The sequence below is a fragment of the Pimephales promelas genome, chromosome 22 (assembly GCF_988280905.1).
Source record: "Pimephales promelas chromosome 22, fPimPro1.hap1.1, whole genome shotgun sequence".
Taxonomy (NCBI): Eukaryota; Metazoa; Chordata; class Actinopteri; order Cypriniformes; family Leuciscidae; genus Pimephales; species Pimephales promelas.
Window position 1 is genome coordinate 14,394,487 of NC_142790.1, and position 25,732 is coordinate 14,420,218.

The 25,732-nt window shown below is 36.4% G+C and overlaps 1 protein-coding gene across 3 annotated transcripts in view; it reads right to left on the reverse strand.

Annotated features, from left to right (window-relative positions):
* Positions 1 to 580: 580 nt before the first annotated feature.
* Positions 581 to 25,732, reverse strand: part of LOC120475868 (POU domain, class 6, transcription factor 2) — a 137,008-nt gene continuing 111,856 nt past the window's right edge. For all 3 annotated transcript variants that reach the window (XM_039666655.2, XM_039666656.2, XM_089125813.1), the window contains 4 exons: positions 14,584 to 14,793; positions 11,087 to 11,243; positions 9,334 to 9,502; positions 581 to 2,182 (listed from right to left, as the gene is read on the reverse strand). In XM_039666655.2, the coding sequence (XP_039522589.2) occupies positions 1,678 to 2,182; positions 9,334 to 9,502; positions 11,087 to 11,243; positions 14,584 to 14,793 (1,041 nt within the window). In that variant the 3' untranslated portion in view covers positions 581 to 1,677. The remainder of the gene's footprint in view (positions 2,183 to 9,333; positions 9,503 to 11,086; positions 11,244 to 14,583; positions 14,794 to 25,732) is intronic.

A 25,732-nucleotide genomic window follows, 5' to 3' on the forward strand; every position in this document is an offset into this window, starting at 1 on the left:
GACTTTTTTGGACTTTTGCGTATTCACTGTATCCCTCAGAGTTAAATAAGTCCATACATACCTTTTTCATCTCTGTGCGTGCTGTAAATCTATCTGACGCACCCACCGCTAGCCTAGCTTAGCATAAAGTCTGTGTGTAAATGGCTACAGCTAGCATAATCCCAATAAGAGACAAAAAACGCAAACATTTTCCTATTTACATGTTGTGATTTGTATAGTCACAGAGTGTACAAATAACAAGGTAATATGAGACACAGATATCCTTTAACCGTATAAATATTGGGAACTATATTCTCAGAAGGCGAAGCACTGCTACAGTGCGTCTCAGGTGCTGCGGTTATCACTCCGCCCAAGTAGCCGTGATGCCTTCTGAGAATATTGTTCCTAATATTTATATGACTGTGCCTCGTATGACCTTGTGATTTGTACACTCTGTGACTAAACAAATCACAACATGTAAATAGGAAAACGTTTGCGTTTTTTGTCACTTATTATGATTAGTATGCTAGCTGTAGCCATTTACATCCAGTCTTTGTGCTAAGCTAGGCTAGTGGTGGGTGTGTCAGATAGAGTTACAGCACGCACAGAAATGAAAAAGGTATGTATGGACTTATCTAACTCTGGGGGATACAGTGAATACGCTAAAGACAAAAAAGTCGGAATGTTCCTTTAAGGTTTATACTCAGTAAAATGTTTGGCTTACAACAAAAATGAGCATTTTTACAGTCCTTTCTTCCATCTGAGCAAGTCTTTCTGACTGACACAATTGAGTTTTTGCCAAAAAAAAAAAAGCACCTTAAGCACCAAAAAAAAAAAATGTAAAAGACAAAAGATAACTTGCATAACCCAAGTGAAATAAAGTAATTCATCTCATATATATATATAAATATTTTTTTTTTCAGTTTAGTGACAAAAAATAAAAACATCCAATCACATGAATAAAATGGTTTGAGAAGGGTTCAGGCCAAGGTATGACACAATGTCCTTGTTCTTTGGCTAGGAGGCTTTGGCAACACCGTAAAATAGCTTTAATCACAGCTGCAACGAATGTGGATATCTATGGTATATTCACTGAGAATCTCTTTGCAAAATATTCCTCCCAAGTGCAGTCTTTTATGACGGATGCCTTAATGTTTATAAACAGAGTGAGATGACACGGTTGACGATGGCCTTCTATGGACAGCAGAAACGTGACAATAAACTTCTCAAAGATATTTTTTTGGATCTTGTGATGTCAATTTAGTGACAGAAATATTTACATAAAAACCCAAGAGATAAAATAACACAAAGATTCAAAGTCACACCCACCAACCCCATCACACAAATTATTTTCTTTCTTCTCCTTTTTTTTTTTTTGCCATTTTCCCCCCGTAAAAATGTAAAAATGTAAAACACATTTACAATTAAAAAACCTCAGGAATCAGATGCAACAAACTTTGGTAAGTAGTTTCTTCACCATCCTTGATTTAAACATGATCCTTGTTCACACTGCTAATGAATCGGTACTTTAACTCTCTTTTTTCTTGACTTTTTTGGTTTTTGCTTTTTGTGATGATAACACTGACAATATTTCTTTTTGTCTTTGTCGACAGTTCATCCGCGTCGGATGCTAATCGTCCGGGTTTAAGTCCGCAACATCAGAAGTTTCGCCATCGGTGCGTGTTCCGCCTCGTCGAGCTAAGGATGTTCTTCCATATTGTCGACCAGAGGGTCCATTGGCGCGATCGGCCCGAGCTCGGGCGGTTTCAGCCTCTTAATAGTGTTTTTCAACGCTTGCCTCTTATTGCAGAACCAGACGCGCACCACCTCGCGATCATAGTTCAGTTTCTCTGCGATTTCGGTCATCTCCTGACCGGAGGGGTGGGTATTCTTCTCGAAGTGGCTGTTGAGGATTTCCAGAGCCTGCGGCGTGAAAGAGGTCCGCCGCTTGCGCTTTTTGGAGGGCTCGCTGCCGATAAACTCGGTCAGGTTCTGCATACCGGAGCGATGGCGGGCTTCCGCCTCGGCCATCCAGCGCTCCAGCACGGGCTTAATCTTCTGGGCGCTTTTTGGGGTGATGTCCAACTTCTCGAACCTGGCAGGATATAAAAGGCCAGGGTTCAGTTTGCCTGTCAGACTGCTAGCTATAGTGTTCTCTTGGGCTTCCTGTGGTAGGAAAAAGTGGCTTCTCAGGATGGTGTGTCTGGGGGAGAATTGAGAGAGAACAAGCTTACTCAAGTGCCCAGACCGGGTGAGGGGTTTCCTGTCTGACCCAGTTGCTCAGAAGGGGTCTCTTGGTCCAAGCCGCCAATGGGACAGAGAGTTTCATGGCCTCTACTGCATTGCTTCGGCTGTTGCGTGCTGGGAAACCAATGGATCTAAGCCCAAAGAGCTAGTTTTTGCACTCCAGTACATCAAATGTTCCCTCATATGATGCCTTTGTTGACTCTCTGTACCCATGATGCATCGAACCAAGAGGACACTTCCACGGGCCGGTCCAAATACAAACAAGAGCCTGACTGATATCATAAAGAATGAATTCATTTATTTGCCTTCTCTAGCTCCTCGGTACAATCGAAGCCACAGATGGCTTCACATATGATTAGGAATTCTCTTTTCTGTGAGAGTATTGTCAAGCATGCAATAAAAACATTAAAAGCATTATTAATTCACAAACGGTTTAAATTATTCACTCAAATGCACACACATTTGAATACACTCCTAAAACTTCTCCGTCTTCCTCAAGCAAGCCTGATGCTCATTTAATGTTTAATGCTAATACATTTTCACCTTCACTTTTGAATATGCCTGCAAGTTTAGGGTCTCCAGGGAGGTAAATCAGTCTAATATGGAGGTCTTACTTGGCAACTTTGCTTTCTGAACAAAACTAAACAATAATGAAAAATTTGTCACGGTTACTAGTTTTACACTTGTTTAAACTAAGCACTCAAAACATACATTTGACACAGCAGCCACATGAGCTACAAGAAAGAAAAGAAAATACCTGGTCAAAGTTTAGTACGCTATGTGGCTCTTTATTTGGGCTCACTGTAAAAAATATTGTTGGTTTAACTTAAAAAAGTGAGTAACCTGGTTGCCTTAAAATTTTAAGTTGATTGAACTGGAAAAAGTGAGTTAATACAATGAAGGAGATTGATTTAATCATCAGAAACTCAAAATAATAAGTTATCTCAACTAAATAAATTATTTAAGTTGATTTGACAAAAGAAAAAAAAATGTTGTGATAACAAATCTTGAATATATATATATATATATATATATATATATATTACACTTGAATAGATATCATTTGGATAGATATATCGGTATACAAGCAGTTTACGTGTCTCTAAAGCAGTAAAAACTGGTGGTTCAAAAACTAAAAAAACGTTTCATTTTGCATTATTATTTAGAATTACATAATTGTATATATTATAATCATTGTTGTGGTGCGTCTCTATAGGATGTTCAATGTAAAACCCCTTGAAAAGCACTGATTCTGATCTATAGCCTGTATAAGTACAGTATATAGTTACAGAAGAACCATAAAAGAGCTTTTGTCTCCAAAGACTCTCAGATTTTTCAGGTGTGTCTTTAATGGGGAGATGTTTCAGTGAGTTCCCTGACCTGCGCTCCTATCCGACACATGGACATCTGTCAGGCAGACAGAGAAAAGCCCAGCTGAGGGAGGCGAGAGAGGTGAACTACTGCTCTCTGAAACAACACACAGTCTCTGTTGGTCCTGAACTCCTGGACAGGCTCCTGTGAGGAGGCCTTTGATGGAATCTTAACTGGCATTTGAAAAGACGCCTGAAGCGGGGGCAAAGGCCCTCGCTCTCCCAGGTCCTCAAACGAAAAGACGTTTTTTTTCCTTCAGAATGAAGATGAGTGACAGCACCCTGTTAAAGCACAACTGAGCAGGAAAAAGCCCAGGCATATTGAGATGCTGACTTATTTATAGTCATGTCTTATTTAATTTCTTAATTTTAGATCCTGTTCACTGCAGTTACACCAGAAATAAGTTAAATATTTCAGCTTCTGGTTGGAGAGAGTCAGCGGGGATAAAATAATTGTAATGCAGGATCAACAAAATCACTACTTTATCAAAACTGAGTGGGTTTTAGTAGTGACTACATTGTTTTACTTTTTTATTTTATTTTTATTTTTTTTTAAAGTGTGTGTGTGTGTGGGGGGGGGGGGTGATTGTATTTGGTCAGTTATTTGTTGACAATAATTCAAATCGTACATAACTTTAATAATTGTGTTAAGGTTTTGTGCTATTTTGAGATCTGACTTAAGCAATATTAGCAATATATAAAATATTAGCAATATAGTTTTCCATTTTAAAGTGTCACATGTTCCTTCAGAAATAATTCTAATATGCTGATTTGCTGCTCAAGTTTGTCATTATTGTCAATGTTAAAAACAGTTTTTGTGGAAGCTCTGCAACATTTTTTCAGGATTCTTTGATGAATAGAAAGTTCAAAAGAACAACATTTATTTGAAATATAAATCTTTTGTAACTTTATAAATGTCTTTACATTCATTTTCTTCTGTGTGGACCTCTGAGTGAGTTCACGTAGTGTAACAGCGCAGCGCTTCTGGGTTGTTCAGAATGTAGGCTCACTATTGGCCGACGCTGGTCATGTGTGTGATGCTGGCCAATAGTGATCCTACGTTCTGACAACCCAGAAGCACACGGAAGAAAATGAAGTTGAATAAAGTTATTTTAGCTTTTTTGTTTGTTTGTTTGCTTTGCGCACAAAAAGTATTCTCGTCGGTTGATAGACTTAAGGTAGAGCCACTGTAGTCACTTGGACTATTTTAATGTTTTTTGAGGAGGACCCCATATACCTCCATTATATGACTGACGGACAAGAACGGTTTGACTCTAAAAATATCAAAATTGAAACTACTGCGGAAACAAAGACACCTACATCTTGAGGTAAGCTAAAACATTATTTATATACAAAATTATATACAAAACTAAACCAAAGTAACCTTTAATCAAAAATATTTTAATTTGTGTTCCGAAGATGAACTAAAGTCTTACGGGGTTGGAACAACATGAGGGTGAGTAATTTTCATTTTTCGGTGAATTAACTCTTTAATAAATTGAATTGGCTGTAATGGCAGTTACTTTTCAAGGATGTTTAAAATTAAATTTCAAAAGTTTGGGCAGGCTAATTCATTTAATGAATGTTCCGATTCTCTCCACTCTCCCCATTCAAAAGATGTCTGGAAATGTTTTTTTGCGGCAAATACAGAGTGAATCAAAAGGCATTGGGTAAGTAGGTGCGATTAAATATATATACAGTCATGTTAAGCAGCTCTTCTGCCCAATTTGTCGTGCAAATTATAGATGGCAGCTTTGCCGCCTGAGACATGAATCATTGATGTGAATCCAGTGTTTCGGTGTGGATTAATGTTGTAAATCCACACAGCTTAAAAGTGGAAAAGCGATTCCCATCTCGCAATTATGTGATGATATGACATCTTATAAGCGTCTGTGTGCAACGGTGCAAGCAAAAGAGAAAAGGCCGCGAACCATGCTGTATAAAATCTAATTTGTATGGTGTATTTAACTGATTTAAATAAACGAGAGAGCAAATGATTTTATTAATATGATTTAAATTTTATTGCATTGTTGTTTTCAATAAACTGAGTATGTCAAACGTGTATTTTATGATTTCATTCCACTTATGTCAAATGCTTCACATCAGTCATAAGGCATCTGGATTCTCCGGGCTTTAATAATGACCCCTGCCTCTGATCAGTTTGACGATGCACCTTTTTGATTGTTCAGACGAACCAATAATGCTTTTTTTCCGCTGTGAACTATGAGATCGGACAAGATAGAGACATCTGTCAGGCCGAGTTTGACTGAGCAAAGACTACAAGAGCCCCAAGAGCTCACACACTCACAAGCGAAAGCACGTTCACCTCTTTCCCCTCTTGTCTCTGCTGATGTTAACTAAACTAAAGCATGTGAAGTCTGCCTTTAAAGCCAAAAACACTCTGCGCACTGTCATGTCCAATGTCACACAAATGAACAAATAATGAAAAAAACAAAATCCCCTTTCCTTTCTGACGGGATGAAAGGACGCATATAGAGAAAAACATCACATCACCTGTTTATTTTGGAAACTAATGGCTTTTAATGTATGCTATAAATATCTAAATAATGCATGCGGCTAAATATTTCATGCAGGATTTTTAAGACTTTCTGCACTAGTTTGAAGCTTCATAAGGAATTCCCGCACTCTACCCCCACCGAGCAATTTCAGGTTTTATCGGTCGCTCGTTGCTGATATGATGAAATTTTAACAAGCGTGCGACGGCTGCATGTCAGATAAACACAAGTGTCTCATCAGACAATCCTATAAGCATTCAAATGCACATGGAGACATTGTGCGGTAAGATCAGAGTTCAAGTGGTAATTAATGTGTCTTTATTATCGAGAGAATCATTCATATTGCTCTCATATTCATATTTTCAACTTTTGTTGAATAGGGCACACTTTCAATTAGGGTTGCACGATTTGAGACAAAATGATAATCACGATTATTTTAATCAATATTGAGATCACGATTAATTATCACGATTATTTGTTGATTTTAACCAAAACTAATAGGCTAATTATAACTGATTTCACGTCCATATTGTGCTACATTCCTGCTAATGTATAACTATGTGCATAAAAATAAAATAGGTCCTCTTATTCACCAAAATTCAGTGCATCTCTTTAAAGAATAAAGGAAAAAATAAAGACAACAATAAATAAAGTGTAGAAAAACTTCAACAGGGCACAATTTTACTTTTAATATTGTGTAAATATATTTTAGGAAGCAAAATATAAACTTGCATTGTACGGTACCTGCATATGGATGTGAATAAAACGCACAAAATATACAAGCAATAAAAAAACAAATATTCCATAATAGAATGTAACCAAATGAGAACATGTCAAGGCCGAACTATGCATAGAAGTTCGATTAATGGATGAAATTCAGAGTCATTGTTATTTGACGCTTAAGAAATGTAAAATGTTGTGGTACAGACTGGATACCGGAAAAGTTTCGAAAAAGTATTGAAATCGTGATTCTTGACTTGGTATCAGTATCGAAACAATAATTTTGGTATCATGAAAACACTAGGTACAGTGTCAGTGATTAGTTGAAGAGTTCAGATGCAAAAGCCTCTAAATGCCATTTGAAATTTTCTTCTTTAATGATGATTTTTATCAAACTTGTATATTTAAGTTCAGTAATTTCACTTAAATAACAATTAATAGGTAATCATCATTGCCATTTAAGTGAAATCACTGAACTTAAATATACAAGCTTGATAAAAATTATCATTATAGAAGAAAATTTCAAATGGCACTTAGAGGCTTTTGCATCTGAACTCTTCAGTTGTGAAATATTACTGCATAGATTTAATCTATTTAATCCTCTATATGAAAGTTGATGTTATTTCTCACGCATTTTTGAGCGCGCTCTTCGTCTCTTTCGTGTACTGTCCCTCGCGCGCAGACACACTCGGTCTCTCACGCGCACTTTCACTCGGTATCGCTTGCTCACAGACATACTCGTTATTTCCAACGCATTCTCATCCTTTAACGTCATATAGAACGCTAGTGACAAAACGGCGCTATACTACGCACATGGCACCCGTTATCGTTAATATAACACGTACTGTGAGGGCTAAGTTTAGGTGTGGGGTAGGGTGTACGTGTCATATTCACGCTAAAGGATTTATAACGTCTTGGGTTCGCGTGTTATATTAACGATAAAGGGAGCCATGTGCGTAGTATAGCGCCGTTTTTGCAGATAGCGTTCTATATGACGTTAAAGGGTGAGAACAGGCTGTTATTTCTCACGCATTTTTGAGCGCGCTCTTCGTCTCTTTTGTATACTGTCCCTCGCGCGCAGACACACTCGGTCTCTCACGTGCACTTTCACTCGGTATCGCTCGCGCACAGACATACTCGTTATCTCTCGCGCACTTTCGAGCGCGCTCTTCGTCTCTTTCGTGTAGCCTACTGTCGCTCGCGTTCAGACACACTCGGCCTCTCACGCACTGGGGCTCATGGAGGCACGTGATCAGACAGTGATTTACGAAGCGCTAGATTGGCTTTGCAAAAAAAAAAACTTTGAAATGGAGCGTTCTGTGAACGAAACGACGCATTTTAAATATCGCTCGATCGCACGAATTTGATCAAAATCGTGATCGTGATTAAAATTCGATTAATCGTGCAGCCCTACTTTCAATTACTCTTCTAGAGTATTGCAGGTCCCATGTTTTTGTTGTGAGAATTATAATAAATTTTAGATATATTTATAACAATGTATTACACAATTTAAATAATACAAGGTAACACTTTATTTCAGTCCATTTTATACATTCTACTAACTATAAACTGTCAACTACCCGTAAGTAGAGTATTAGTAGACTGTCTGCTTAATATCTGTTAACACTTTAATTTGATGTTCCCCCATTTTACTGATTATAAGTACCTTTACAACTACACGTCAAATTTTCTACTAACCCGAACCCTAACACCTAACCCTAACCTACTAGAGTCTTCTAATACTCTAATGAGAGTTACTTGAAATGTAATTGCAAAGTTATAGTTCGTAGAAAGCAGTAGTTGCAATATAGGTTGTGTGCTTTATCCTTTCTTTTCTTAATAGCACAGGACTCAATAGTTCTGTGTGATAAGATATTATGTATAAATGTAATCTAACATCTTTATAAATGTAATCTAACATCATGTATCCATGTGTTGGTACAAATTGTCCCCTGATGTATACAGTAACTACTGAACTCCTCAAAATGCACACACACACAGACGCACAAAATAGCACTCTAATGATGATGTTAAATATTTCATTTACTCATACTGCATAATGTCCTAGTTTAGTTTCCACTGTGGAACACCACGTTTTATTAAAAGTTATGTCAAGTTCCTTTCAGCTAAGCTAAATGTCATGTGAATACATGGCATTGGCCCTTAGAAATTATTAAGGGGTTTAAGTGCTTCTCGTAATACCAAAGCTGATGTATTTTACATTAGTAACTGAATCTTTTCATACAGACTGTGCAAAGAAGATTGGAGGCCGGCACAGACTGGAATAAAATGGATGCCTCTGACATATATTGCTCATCAGTTATGAATGTTTAACATCTCTCTTTAACATTTTAATTATTTGTGATGAAATATGAATTGGGTACTACTTGTATGTAAACCCGGGTTTATTATATTTTTATAGAAAGCTACTTTAGAATAATACAATAGTGTTTTATTTTAAATGTGCAAGTACATTTTGATCTGTTTGGTGACCTCCATACCTGCAGATGGCAGACTGGCTGTAGGCTGGTCCTTCAGTTGCACTGAGAGCCTGTCCCACCTGAGTTTGAGTCAGACCCAGAGACAGCCGGCGAATCTTAAACGCTTTGGCGAATTCTCGTATCTCCTCCAGGTTTACACCATCCACCTCACTGGGTGCAGTCTGCGGGTCTAGAAAACAGAAGAGAAATGAATGAAGCTGCAGCTCACATTTCACATGGATTCACACACTAAATGCAGATCTGAATAGAAGTGTTATAATATGACTTTAACAAAAACTACTTCAAAATAGCTTCCATTTCTGCATATTTTTCAACTATTGACAGATATTTCCTGAGATATAACAGTCCGGCTGAATGCCAGTGAGAATAAAATAATGCTTGTATTAGGCACTTCCCAAATGAATGCTTATGTGAATAGCATTCTAAAATGCCTTTCTAAGAAATATTCATTTTTTATGCCAAGTTCTTTCTTTGCTTGGATATTTAGCTATGAAAACAGAGGTATGCAGAGGTTAGATTTCAATTTGATTCATTTAGCACTTCAGGCTTTATAGATTCAAGATTTTATTTTGTGCATTTTAGCTTAATAAAATGTGATTGGCCATTATACATCAATGCCAGGTGGTCTAGCATCCTGCTTACATGAGAAAAATTTGGCCGACTAAATAATTCATGGACGTCATTATGAATGAATTATTAAAAGAATCCATCAGCCATATTTAAAGTCAAAATCTATTGAACCAGCACCCTGTCACACCCCATATGCAAATTAGTTGTTGAAACCTGAACTTGCTCCCAGGCAATATTGAAAATTCCTTCACCATGAAGCAGTTTTGTCTTTTTGACCACATAATAATGATTTATGACAAATGGCACATTGCCCTTTGCCATGTTATTATTCATTGCTGATCTATAAAAAAATAATTCTTTTATCATAATACTCAAAGACTGAAGATTTTGAGCCCAAAAGGGCAATCTTGACTCAATCATGAAATGTCTTAACAAAGCCCAGCATTGTGATTCGATATTGTTATCATAACATTCACTTCAATGAATAAAAAAAAAAAAAAAAGATTTGCCAAATGCAACGTCTACGATCCTTGAAAATCCGGGATGTATTCTATCTGAGCTGAATATGGTGGCTGTGGGGTCAGTCAGACCCCCCCTCTCCATTCAAAACATGTTCTGGGGAATTAATGTTAGCCAAGGACATCGCGACAAACACAATCTGGCATGGAGAGCTGCACCACGGCGCTAAACTGATGAAATGAAAAGAGAATGCTAAAGGTATTGTCTATGTTTTGAACAAAACAGGGGGGGGGGGGGGGGAATGAAAACACAACCAAAGTCCATTGGTTAGATCCACAGCAAGTTGATCAATGGAAACTTCCTGTTTATTGAATTTAAAAACTCCACTGCAGATGGTTTTAGGCCAATTGGCTTTGACAAATGAGAATTTATCTAAGTAAAACAGTTTTTAAAAGGGCCGCCGTGGCTCTGACAGGCTTGGAGGGAGTGATTTATATGTGGTGCTTCTGGAGGCCAAAGCCGTTCTAAACACAACCTTCCGTGCATTAGGTCTACGGTTTGGTCAGCTAGATGACCAAATCAACTAAAATCTGATAAAAAATGAATGAAAAGGTAACATATTTTCATTAACACTTTCATAAAAACATTAAAAACAAAAGTGTAAAGTGCTTATGTGCAGTAAAAAATGGATCAGCAAACATGCAGAGATACAGTGCGCACTCACTGTTGACTAGCTGGCCGACGCTGAGGGCCGAGGATGAGGATGATGATGTTGAGGAGGAGGAAGAGGCCTGGCGGAGAGGGCTCTGGCTGTGGGGCATGCGGAGCAGGTTTGGCTGAGACACGGGAGGAGCCTGTGAAGTCTGGCCGGTCTGTGGCAGCTGTGGAAAAACACACATGTTGAGTTGCACACACACTTACGAGAACACAATTTATACCACTGTTCAAAAGTCAGTGTGGTCAGTAAGATTAATAATTTTCTGCACCAAGGACATGTTTATTAAAATGATTTTGATACTGATATTTTCAATATTTAAAATAACTCTAATATAACACATAGGGCACTATTTTAACGATCTGAAACGCAAATATCAGTATTGTGGGCGGGTCTTGGGTGCTGTTGATATTTAGCCGGCGAGATAATTGACTCTTGCGCTCAACACAACTCTAAAAGGGGTTGGTCAGATAGCTTCATTATTCATAGGTGTGGTTTGGACGTAACGGGAAACGAACCAATAAGAGCGTCGTATCACATTCCTTTTAAGAGCGTGATGAACGAGGTGCGCTAATTTAAATAATTTACTATTATTTAGAGCATTTACCGGGCGTGCTTCACAATAAGTTGAAGCTGAGGAGATCGATGTTCTCTTCAGGGCCATAAAAGAAAGAGAAGTGACATTGGGGACGGGACAAACCCACCCAAATTAGCTTCGTTTAAACATGCATATATCCATTTGGGTAAATGTGTAATCTTTATGCCTATTTTTCCCATCGTCATGGACACAACAATGATTTCCCTTGTGTTTAAATAGTTTTCCGTATGATAATTTATCATTTGCAAAAAGTAAAATGCATCTGTGTAGATGAGAGAATCATCTACAGTGCTTAAAATAGCATCTGAATGTACGTACGCGCAATGGACCACTAACTTTAGACTAGGTTTTTTCTGGTCATTGGCGCAATTGTTTTCTGGACCTGCAAAATAGCACCAGGGATTGTTTGCCGCCGAAACACGCCTCCTTTTTTGCGCCAACCCGCCCAGGGAGCGCAAGTTCATTCCCTAGTTTACCGATGAACGTCTGTGGAGGGAAAAGCCCACTTTGCGCGGGTGCAAAATAGGAATGATAAATGCGTCAGTGTATAAAGTAGGGCTGTCAGTTAAACGCATTATTAACGGCGTTAACGCAAACCCATTCTAACGGCGTCATTTTTTTATCGCGCGATTAACGGTCTTTTTGTCATTGCAAACTTTGTCGTTTTTCTTACATACTATTGCAACAGGACGTGGCATGCGCGGCGCTGCACTATGAAACCCATTCATTTCAATGGCTTGCGCCATGCGAGGACGTTGTTGCTTCGTCGACCAAAGCTCAAGCGGATCTAGCTAGACCAGAAACAAATCAACAGACACAACACCGCACACACTCGTTTGGGCTTGCGAGACGGCCAAATAGTTGGTTAAAGTTACGTTTTGAGTGGATGACGAGTGCGAGATGCCGAAATGGATGCCAATAAGATTCTGAATGGAAAGTTTACTTTTAAAAAGTTGCCAAATGGTCCTGTTGACAAGACCAAAGTGATCTGTGTGTTTTGTCATTGTGAACTGAGCTATCATCATCGCAGCACGTCCAGTCTGAAATACCACTTGATGATGGCCAAGCACACACACACACACACACACACACAGCTGATGTTTATTGATGGTCAGTATTACATTGAGAGATTATTTGCTCCAAGCGAGAATGTTAGTGTGAAATTGAACAAAGTATATGGCAAAGCTGTTTTCAATAAAAACAATTTACCATGTTGATAAGAGCATTATAATGAGAAAAAAATAATGGGACAAAAAGAAATCAAGTGACATTTAGAAAAGATAAAAATGTGCGATTAATTGCGATTAATCACAAGTTAACTATGACATTAATGCGATTAATCGCGATTAAATATTTGAATCGTTTGACAGCACTAGTATAAAGTAATTTGCGCCGGGTGCAAGACAGGGCCCATATAAGTCTCGTGGCTATTCTATTGAAACAATGAGTACTTTAACATTTACAGATTGGCCCAATTTAGTTTTTCTTTTGTAAATAGCTAATATAATAGTAAATATATGTATAATTTATAAAATTATTATTATTATTATTTTATCAAGTGCTGTTGATTGAAACAGTAATCTTTAATTTTAAGATGGTTCCCTTTTTAAAAAAAAAAATAATAATAATTTAGTGGCCTTTATTTAGTGGCGTTTTGTTTCTTCTTCTTTGTAGGTTCTTCTTCCTAAGGTTTATTTAGAACAGCATCACAACTTTTAACATAAAATCTGAACATGAAACCACAGAGAATAAAATAAAGAGGCTATTTGGATTTTAAGAGCTAAAAGATTTTTGTCCTGTGGTTGTTTACTGGGTAAAAGTGTTGAGTCTGTTTATTAGAACGAGCAAATCTAGACTCGTCTGCTTGTTTATTAGAGATGAGAGATGCGGACCGGTGGAGATGCTGGAGGTTGCGTTCACTCCCCGTGCAATTTCTCATTCAACACGGCTGTCAGATACTTTCAAGTACACAAAAGAAACAACAGCGTCTGGCTATTCAGCACCGAAACCTTAACACGAAAAGGAAAACACGCACATTTACAGAGCCCAGAAATCAAAATTATGTGGCTACAATATGAGTCATTATTATGGGCAATGTGGCATGACTGCGGCACCATACATTTTCATGTTTTATGCACCATCGAGCGCCTCTTGTAGATGGCGCATCTCCACTCTTCAAGAAACAAGCGTCTCATCTGTCTAAAAGTGGGTTGGCTTCTCTCTGCTGTTCTCTTGCACTATTAATTCTCCTCTGTGTGTTTGTGCGTGAGTGTGTTTTTCTTTGGATGCTGAAAGATGTCAGTAGTGTTGCACACACTGTCAGAACTGTTGACAGGTCTGTGAGAATTACCGAGCTTCGGTGGATCTCTCTGCCGCCACCGTGTTTGACAGCCATAAATTATCGCTGCATGAAAATGTTCGGGAGTCAATTTGAAACGCAGACAGACCCATAAACATTATTACAAATGCATTACCGCGTTTACGTCCGTGATCAAAGTTTCCAGTAAATATGCCACAGAGTTGCTCCAACAGAAATGAGCTTGACCTATAGATGCTTTTATAGCCGACCGCTGTAGATTACAGGGTGGGACCGGCCGGGATAATATGCGTGTCTCTATAGTCTCTTTTGTTTTGCACTGTTGTTAGGCTCTTTAACTGTGTATTCTTACTACCTTCTTGATTATTATTTAATATAGGAGTTTGATCATTGTTATTTGAAGAATTATTGTTATGTGCAAGTTGTATTGGGCTCTTACACATGTTTTGGGCTATATTATGCTGTATATTATATGTTATTACATGATTATTAGGACATATTTCCTGGTATTTTACTACGGCATATTAAGCTTCACATAATTTCACATCACAGCGGTTTTTGAAATCATTGTTTTAAACAGTCATTACGTACCTGCTGTCCAGGTTTAATGGGTGACAGTGTGATTCCCTGGGTGTTGATCACTGGCAGGATCTGGTTGCCAATCACAGTGGCTATAATCTGACCCTGTGCATTGGTCAGCAGCTGTGGTGTGATTGGCTGGACCTGCAGGGAGGGAGTGCCACCCCCAGATTGGCTGGAAGGTCCTACAGAGTTTGGCATCAGAGGGATCGTACCGATGATCTATAAAAATCGCAAGAAAAGAGAAATACAATCCAGGTTAAACAATTCACTCAGTGATCCACCATATGTATAATCCATTCAAGCCCGTTCTCATCCTTTGGTGTTATATAGGTGATGCCATATGACATTTTGTTGTCTATTCTGCTATCTTTGAATAATCAAACACAGCAAATAATTAAGTCATTTGTTTGTCATGATTTGAGCGTTTCCGTTTAGAAACAATGTTTATGATGCAGTTGTTGTTAGATTTTATTGGTGCTTTCAAATACTTATAGCTTGGTGAACAGCTTTGGAGAGTTTGATGTTTCCTTATTCAAGCTGTACGAGAGGCATTACAAAGATGGCCGATGAGTGAAATTACTTGCCTCAAAGGGTCTTTGGTCATGACTCCGGTCTTCAGTGTCACATGATCCTTCAGAAATCAGTCTAATTTGCTGATCCGAGGCTCAAGAAACATTTATTATTATTATGTTGAAAACATTTGCAGTCTTGCTGAATTTAGTACACACCAAGAAAAAAAGTGATGGAAAAATTTTTTGTTTCCATTTCTTATACTCTTATGTCGCTAGTAACCACACTCAATGCATTTTTTTTTTCAACACATCCCATAATTTTTAAAATATTGGCCTCTACCAAATAGTTAAGATGTCACTTAATGGTAATAAAAGGTACCGGAATTCATACACATCAAAACCCTTTCTAGTCTTGACAAAACACATTGTCAGAAAGGTCTCAAGGTTCCATATTTTGTAACAGAAGTGATATTTGGACAGAAATTTATTAATTTGATACAGCATAAGGCATACAATTAAATTCAATGGAATTTATGTCATTTTTGGTAACAAAATCTCATGAGAACTTTTTGTGATGTCAACTTCAAATTTGGAACACAACTTGGTTAGATATCCGGCTTTGATTTTGTAGTAATTTTATAGGAAAAAATATTTTGTAAAATATATATTTTATATAAAAGAACAAATATTTTGTACAGTATATTTGATTTAATGTAACTTTTTCATATTTTTATTTTTTTGAAGTGCTTTTACTTCAGCAATAATCTGTGCTTTCTTTTTTGAGTGTTTTCTTTAAAACAAGACTAAACTTAAATCTTTATTCCAAAGCATACTTGAATTACAACCAAGTTTTAATAGGGCATTGTAATGTCCATTCTCAAAAAGGGGGGTGACAGTTAACCATTATGTGCCAAATCATCATTTTTTTTGAAAAATTATTAAAAATATATTTAAGTTTTTCCATAGCAGCAAGTAACACAATTTTGTAAAGTTAGGGCTCTCACAGTGTAATATGTAAAAAAAAAAAAAAATAAATAAATAAATAAATATGCTTAGCTTGCAAAATTTCACCAAAAACAGTTCACATGGCTGGGGTGATTTATTTGTTTCTGACATCCATGTTAGAAGAAGTGTTGTGACAAGTGCTATTGGTTGACACTGTGAAATCTAGTAGATTTTTTGGCATAATATACCTCAACCAGATGTTAGAGATGGCTCAATCAGTTTGAGTCAGCGCAGTCTCATACCAAGACGTCATATAACTGACGTCTTGGGACGTCTTTTGACCATACGTCAACATCCGCCATTTTAGGGTACCCTTTAATGTCAGTTAGATGACGTTATCGGATCCTAACCCTACCCCAGACCTAAACCTACCCCGTCACCTAACCGGCGTTAAAAGTAAAGCGTCAGTTGTGTGACGGCCCGGGATCGTCATGTAACCGACGTTTAAGGGTACCCTAAAAAGGCAGATGTTGACGTATGGTCAAAAGACGTCCCAAGACTTCAGTTATATGACTTATTGGGATGAGACTGTGTTACTTGAGTTACTCCTCTCAATAAAATATACTGTAGTGACTCAAAATGTGCTCAAACGTTTGGTTAAGAAGTCAGTTGAAGGGTTAAAAAAAATCAGTAACACTTTACAAGGCTTGTTACTTAACATTAGTTAACTACATTAACAAACCAATAATGAACTGCACGTATAAAGCATGTATTAATCTTTGTTAATGTTAATTTCAACATTTACTAATACTTTATTTGTTAACATTAGCTAATACACTGTGAACTGACATAACTAACGTTAACAAATATGAACAAATAGACTAACAAATGGATAGCTCATGATTAGTTCATGTTAGTTAATACATTAACTAATGTTAACTAATGAACCTTATTGTAAAGTGTTACCAAAAAATCTTACAGATTGATTGATACTCGAGCATATTAATTTATGTTTACACAAAAATAGTCATATATATATATATATACAGTATATATATATAGTACAGAGTATTAAAGGAGATGGACATGAGAAAAATGTGTAGTCACACTCATAATCTTTGTACCTGACAAAACAACAAAGACATCAAATTAGAGCACTTCATACACTCCGAGGAGCTCATCAGTGTCAGAGTATCAAAGCCCTCAGATTTTACAGGATCGAGGGCTACTTAGGACTGGGCGGAGAAAATAGACTGTATAACCTTTTTATTTTTGAGTGAGGCTTGAAAGACTGAATTGAATACACACACTCATACATTACCACTTGCACTGAACCACAAACCAGGCTGAACGTACATAGTCTACACACAGACACAAGTATATGTGCACATGAAAGCCCCCCACACAAAATGTGCTCTCTGCTCCTCTCTAAAGGTCAGGCTCTGAGTACCTTTATGTGTGCTGGTGCACACCACTGACTGTATTATCTATCATAAGACCAGAGGAAAACCGTGTGTGTGTGAGTGTGTGTAAAATGCAGAGAAGGGCCGAGTTAATAACGTAGCCTCTCAACCACTCGTCCCCTAATAAAACACACACACACACACCCCTTTATAATTCTGGTCCTATAAGGGACGCCCTCCTCCCACAATCCTTTTCACTGGTCTTCTGCACCCCCTTTCTCCAGTTGTCACAGATCAAAGGCCGTAACCCTTTGTAGCTGCAGTGTTTTACCTCTCAAGGCCACGGCTTCAATGAGCCATGTAGAACAACAGCGCTGGAGAAAAGGACTCAACGCCTCACAACGCCGACACACAACAAGGGTTTATGTCAGTGGAACTGCAAGACTTAAAGCCTCTTTCATCCAGAGCACCACAACTATACTCATGAAATGCATTAATGCAAGACATCGAAATGCTTGAGTCAAGTAAGAGTATAATAATAATAATAATAAAAACATTTGCATGTAATAATAATCATAATACACTACACTTCACAATAATATCAAAATATTATTCATTCAATTTAACAATAGAATTGAGGAATAATTAATCAAATTAATTCCTTAAAAGTTAACCATTTAAAATGAGTAAAACATTAAAAAAAGAGTTCTTAATCAATATTTGACGTCTGTCTGTTATTCAGATATTTTTGTTGAATTTTTTGGTTTAAACTTTAATCATTTTAAATAGTTAACTTTTAAGGAATAATTTGATTACTCAATTCTAATTTGTTAATATTGCTTGTAATCTACTGCCACAATTTTATTGATTATAAAGCCTATTCATGTTTACAGTGTATTACTCACCATGAGATCAAAACACTTTATACTACCGTTCAAATGTTTTAGGGTCTGTGAGATTTTGTTTTTGAAAGAAGTTGTTCAACAAAGCTGCATTTATTTTTTTTAAATCAAAAATACTGTAAAAGCAGCGCACTGTAAAAATGAATATGCTTTATCTAATCAATATAATTGTGGTAACAGAATACAGATTGCAAGCAATATTATTAATTAAATTGAACAAATTAGAATTGAGTAACAATTAATCAAATATTCCTTAAAAGTTAACAATTTAAAATGAGTAACGTTTACACCAAAAAACATAACAAAATATACAGACGTCAAAGATTAATAACTCATAATTTTATATTGCCAACATTGAAGACACGTGATGTTAACAAGCAGAATCACTGAAGGAGAAAACCGTCATTTTAAAACAAACCTGAAACAAACACTGATCACCATAATGGTGACTTCAATTTATGTTTTTTTTTTTTTTTTTTTTTTTGGTTGTTGTAAGTTTTACTCATTTTAAATGGTTAACTTTTAAGGAATTAATTTGATTAATTATTACTCAATTCCAATTTTTTCAATTTAATTCATAATATTGCTTGTAATCTGTTGCCACAATTGTTTTGATTAGATAAAGCATATTCATTTTTACAGTGTAATATTGTAAAATATTTGTACAATTTAAAATAACTGTTATGTTTTAATTCCTGTGATTGGCAAAGCTGGGTTTTCATCATCACATGATGAAATGATCCTTCAGAAATCATTCTAATATGCTGATTTGGTGAAGAGATATTTCCTATTATTTAATTTCAATATGTTGAAAATAGTTGTGCTACTTTTTTGGAACCTGTGACCCACTTCTTTTTAGGATACTTTGACGAATATAAATTTTCAAATGGAAATGGATATTCAGTCAGGAAATAAAATGTCCTAGTCAAGGCTTGACATTTTTTAGCCATTTTTAATGGATTCGATTAGCATACAGTCAGTTTTATCCGCCTTTTTCGTTCCTTGGGGAAGTTCCACTTAAAAAAAAAAGACTGAAACAACACATTTCATATCAGGTTGTGCTATGTCAGTTTTGTTTTTTAATGTGACATGACAAAACAAGAATATCTATGGTAAGAGCTTTTTTTAGTCGCTGAATTCGTTTCCACCAGATTATTTTGATCTTTCAGACAACATATACTGCGCATTTGTAGTCTGTTCTTCTGATTTCATTTATAATATACTTTTAAATGTCCTTTTAATGGTTGAACGGTGAGCAGATGATGCTATCTCTTTGTACACACTTTTTGAAAATGCTTACAACTGCAAACATAAAGAGAACTTTTCGGAACTGATCGTTTAAACGGAAGTTACCCCCATAATTTTCATGGTCATAGCAAAAAGGTGGATAGCACTAGTCTCCTCCTGAAACACAACCGGCACCTGGTGGTTGAAAATTAAGCGGCCTTGGTGATGTTCACAGGTCCACAAAAGTATGGGATCAATTCGAACTTTTTAATAAAAGAAAATAATACTTTTATTCAGCAAGGAGGTGACAGTAAATAGATTTAAATGTAACAAAAGATTTCCATTTCAATGAAATGTGGTTCTTTTGAAACGTCACATTATGATAGTAAAATATACTGTTTTAGTATTTACACTTGGCATTGAGGCAGGGGGTTATTTCTTGACTTCACACTAATTTTTGTCAACATTTTTAAAATCTGCCTTAAAGGTATAGTTCACTTTGAAATTAACTTTTGATATGTTTTAGCTTACCTCAAGGGCATCCAAGATGTAGGTGTCTTTGTTTCAGCAGTAGTTTCAATTTTGATATTTTTAGGTCAAACCGTTCGTGTGAATCAATCATATAATGGAGGTCTATGGGGTCCACCTCAAAGAGCATGCACAGAGAAGTCCAAATTAAACATGATTTAATGACTCGTAAATGTAAGTACACATTGATGGCCTAAGACACGAAACGAGCGGTTTGTGTGAGAAAATGGACAGAATTTATATTGTTTTTACCTCATGAACCACAGCCATGTCCAAGTGATCTGAGGGCGCGGGCGCTTTGTGGCTTTGGTTACAAGAGGTAAAAACGATATAAATTCTGTTCATTTTCTCACACAAACCGCTCGTTTCGTGTCTTAGGCCATCAATGTGTACTTACATTTACGAGTCATTAAATCCTGTTTAATTTGGACTTCTCTGTGCATGCTCTTTGAGGTGGACCCCATAGACCTCCATTATATGATTGATAGACACGAACGGTTTGACCTAAAAATATCAAAATTGAAAATACTGTGGAAACAAAGACACCTACATCTCGGATGCCCTTGAGGTAAGCTAAAACATATAAAAAATTAATTTCAAAGTCAACTATCCCTTTAAACGAAAACAGAAGCTCAATATTAAGTTAAAGTCAAGACAGCCACTCCCACATTAAAATGTAAGTAAAATTAAAATATAATTTTCACATCCTCTCTATATGACTCTGTCCACCGGTATTTGTTTTAATGGCTTTTCAAAGTGAACATCACAACGTTTGTGAATAAATGAACATGCTATATACAGTGCTGGTACACACAGACACATTGAGCTGTGGTGCTCAGGTGAGAGTTGCAAGTTCGAGTCTAGCACATACTGTCAAGAAATAAAAGGGTAAAACAATTTAAAAAAAACAAAGAGGAACTGAATGTGTTAAAAAGTGCTTTTCTGCTAGTCTGTGTGTGCGCACATGTCCACCTGGACTGAAAAAGCACCATTGATCTATCGCGTCTAATTTAACCTCGTCTGCTAGCGGACCCCCAGCTGTGCTAACAAGCTCTGCATCTGTATAATCTCTGACCGTTCCTCTCCTCCGCCTGTTCCCTCCTCTCTTTGACATAATGACGATGGAGCGGTGGAAAAAAGGAGGGCTGACTATGTGTAATTCACCCTCACCACGGCTCATTTGGTTGCGTTGCTTCGCATTAAGCGACAGATAATTTATCTCTCTCTCTCTCCCTCCCTCCGTCGCTCTTTATCGCTCCCTCTCAATCCTCCGAGGCCCTCTCTCCTGCCACTTAGCATATTTTATTGTGCGGTGTGGCGCTCGTGTCCCCCGACATGGCATTTGCATGCCGTCTTGTCTCAGAGCTTGTTCCACTCAATTATTCACTCTCATTGGACTAAGTGGCTGCTCTAACACGAGCAATAATACAGCACACGAGCTGACAGCTACATACTGTCCCGGGCTGCTCTGAATAGCCACGTTTACTGCGCTCTCAGCTTACTGTGGCATACAGGACCTTGTTCTTACAACTGCAACTGCACTAACCTCAAGAAGAAGAAAAAAAAGTGGACTTTCTGCACTTTATTATGAAGTTTTAGAGATTCGATTCCATTCACTAATTCAATTATGCAATCAATTATGCTGTACTTTGGTTCCCAGCAGGCACTGTGGCAAAAGTAAATTATGCAGATTACCGTTATTGTTTGCTACATGTAAGAGTGTCTAATATTTTAATTTGATGGCTCCTCAGTCTGTTCAGATCATTTAATAGGGATATGTCAAGGCTGGTTATCTAAACGTTCTAATTAACAACGGACAATTCAAAGCTGATCGACTCTACATGGAGCCTAAGTGAGGATTAAAATTGATCTGATTCAGAAATTAAAATTAATGAAGAAGTTCACCCAAAAATGACAATTCTGCCACCTGCCAGTATAACTGTCTTTCTTCTGTGGAAGATATTTTGAGAAAAAGAAAAGAATAACAATCAATCGAATCCAATTCTATGTTTTTGATCGTATTAACGGTCGTTAGATTAGACATTATTTAAAATTTCTTCTTTTATGTTCCGCAAAATAAATAAAGACATACAGGTATGAGGGGTGTAACAGTATATCGCAATACAAAAATGCATCAATATATATCATGGATACACTCTCAGAAAAAAGGTACAAAAGCGGTCACTGGGGCTGTACCTTTTCAAAAGGTAACATTTTGTCCATTTTAGGTGCTAATATGTACATTTTAGGTGCTAATATATTCATTTCAGGTGCTAATATGTGCATTTTAAGTGTTAATATGTACATTTTAGGTGCTAATAAGTACATTTTATGTGTTAATATGTACATTTTAGGAGCTAATATGTGCATTTTAGGTGCTAATATGTACATCTTAAGTGTTAATATGTACATTTCAGGAGCTAATATGTCCATTTTAGTTCCTAATATGTCCAGGTGCTAATATGTACATTTTAGGTGCTAATATGTACATTTTAGGTGCATTTTAAGTGTTAATATTTACATTTTAGGTGCTAATAAATACATTTAAGGTGTTAATATGTACATTTTAGGTGCTAACATGTGCATTTTAGGTCTTAATATGTACATTTCGGGACCTAATATGTACATTTTAGGTGTTAATATGTACATTTTAGGTGTTCAGCACATTTTAGGTGTTAATATGCACAGTTTAGGTGCTAATGTGTCCATTTTAGGTGCTAATATTTGTACCACTAAGGTACCAATATGCACCCTTTGGGTACAAAAGTCCCAGTGACAGCTTTTGTGCCTTTTTTCTGAGTGTAGTGACACAATCTATTGTGTATAATTCACCCAAAATGAAGATTTCTTAGAGAAAAAGTTCAAGTTTACAGAGTTTAAGTGTCACTACATTAAACTACTATACTATATGTTGAATATAATGAATAATAATGCAATGGGGGGAATATTTGAGGGTCCGTATAATGCCAAATGTCTTATGTTACCAGTAAAAAGTTGCCAACATTATTTTAAAAATATCTCGTCACTGACAGAGTGCAAACATATTCGTCTAAACTAATTCTGTATTTACAGCTTCAGAATCATCAATATTATTATTCTGGTGTAACCATTGTCCTGGTTATTGGATTACCAGCCCTTAGTCCAAGGTTATTCATTTACACCCACAATGTCAAACCGAATTTAGCATTTTAATCAACCGTTAACCTTTTACCATATGTCTTGCAATAATATCGCATCATGTGTTCAGTATCGTAATAAGTATCGAATCGTGAATTTTCATTTTTGAGAGAACTATCCCTTTAAGTTTTTTAGGTTGATGTGGGTTGAAATTGTTTTTGTACTGTACAATGTTTGTCTTAAAACAGCCGGAAAACATATGCTGAAGGACAAATTAAATGTAAATTGCTTCCAAGGTTTGACATGTACCTCATGAATCCTTATAAGTAGCAAATAAAAATCCATCTGATTTGGTAAAACCGTGTGAAACATAAGTGGACTTTGCCAGTGACTCGATCACGTTGGGTGTTTGATGTAAACAATCTGCTGAAACATTGTCAACCAATGCGGCATGAGGCTGTGCTACACTCTTAAATCTGATCATGTATGTGTCCGCATGAGAAACACCTGCCTGAAATGGCAGGAGATAAAAGAATTACTATGAAGTAAATTCTAAAGGGTCCATATATTGTGTCATCTGTTATTGTCTTGTTCTTAAGACTTGCTTTTGTTCTTCTGCACTTTATACATGCTTTACACTGTGGTGAGCGTTCATCTCCCTTCCTACTTTTTTCCCTCTCTCTGTTTCTCCTCTTTGAGCAGAACTCATTAGGATTATACTGGCAGTGATTCCCAGGGAATGTCATCTCTTCCAGCAGCCAGGCCAATCTTCAGCGTTAGCCATGGCCGCCAGGCAATATCCCTGCCCATTTTCTGCCCTACTGCCCGCTGTTTGGAGGGGAATAGGATGGGGACACATATTGAGAGAGAATTCCTAACTTCTAACACCCGTCACTGAGCAAAAAACACAGATCAGAAACGGTCAAACACTACATTCTTGGTCAAAGTTATCAACTGCTTAGCAATATGGTTGAATAACAAAAAAAAAATTTTCTATTAGATAATGTCTATTAGATCCATGTTATTCATGTTGCATATTCATATAATTAATCTAATTATACGACAATTATAATTTTATTGTCAAGCATAAACTGTTCATTAGTGTTTAATAAATGTTTACATTTAAATTTATAGTACTATAATAAAAAACAAAACAAAAAAACATTTATTTATTTTAGGGCTGTCAAACGATTATAATTATTATATATATATATATATATATATATATATAAACACACACACACACACACATATTTAAGAAATATTTTCATGTATATACTGTATGTAGATGTATATATAATTTATATTATATACAAATATTAATATTTTATATATATATATAAATATTTTTTCTTAAATATACATGGCTGTGTGTATTTATATATATATATATATATATATATATACATACATACACAAAATAATTATACACATTGCACCCACATATATTATGTAAACACTAACTTTTATTTTGGACGCGATTAATTGTGATTAATAGTTTGACAGCCCTTATTTATTTGTTTATTATTCATCTATTTAAGTTCATACACTACACTGTTGACTACATAATGTTGTGATGATGTGTATTAGTTTGATGACATTTATACTTAGAAATATTGGCAGATAATATTTGCACCTCAGTGTTGTTGTATATTATACGGTATACAATAATAATATAGAGTGTAAATGATTATATTTATTAAGTTATTAAATGGATGCAATCTTATTGGGACAATGAAGCCCTCTCTAATAAAGTTACCTACACCTAACCAATAAACGCTTTATTATAAATATTAAACAAACGTTAGGCACGTTGTTTCCACTTTTTAAATATTTTCTTAATTTTTATTGAAAATAAATGCCTCACTGATCTGAAATGTGATAGGAAACGCGCCGTACCCCAACACTATTGCTACTGTTGAAAATCTAGTGTCTTCCATAATTTTGTCTGTCTCAATCAGAAGTCCCCCTGAGGGAGTTAGTGTCCTCTGCCAACAAGGCGAGCTATTTGCACTTAGTATTGTAGTTTAGTGTGTATTTATTTACTTAGTTATTTCTTTACCCACATAAAATTAGAATGATTTAAACTAAGGATGAAACCAAGTTTAAAAAAACTCAAAGGAGGGAGATGTTTAAACCAAACAGTGTTAAAGGGAGACTCATTTTACCACTCCTCCAGAGTTAAACAGTTGAGTTTTACCATTTTCGAATCCATTCAGCCGATTTTCAGATATTTAGAAGAATATCAGTAACCAGACAGTTTCTGGTCTTATTGACTTCTATAGTATATATTTTTTCCAACTATGAAAGTCAATGGGGCCAGATCCGGTGTGGTTACTGATATTCTTCTAAATATCAGAAAATCATCTGAATGGATTCGAAAACGGTAACTATGGGGAAGTGGTAAAATGAGCCTATTTCCAAAAAAAGAGGAGTATCCCTTTAAAAGAGATGGGAATTTTGCCCCCGCTATCAGTCAGGCCAGAAGAGACTGCTAAAGTCATTGTGGTGAAAAACGTTGATC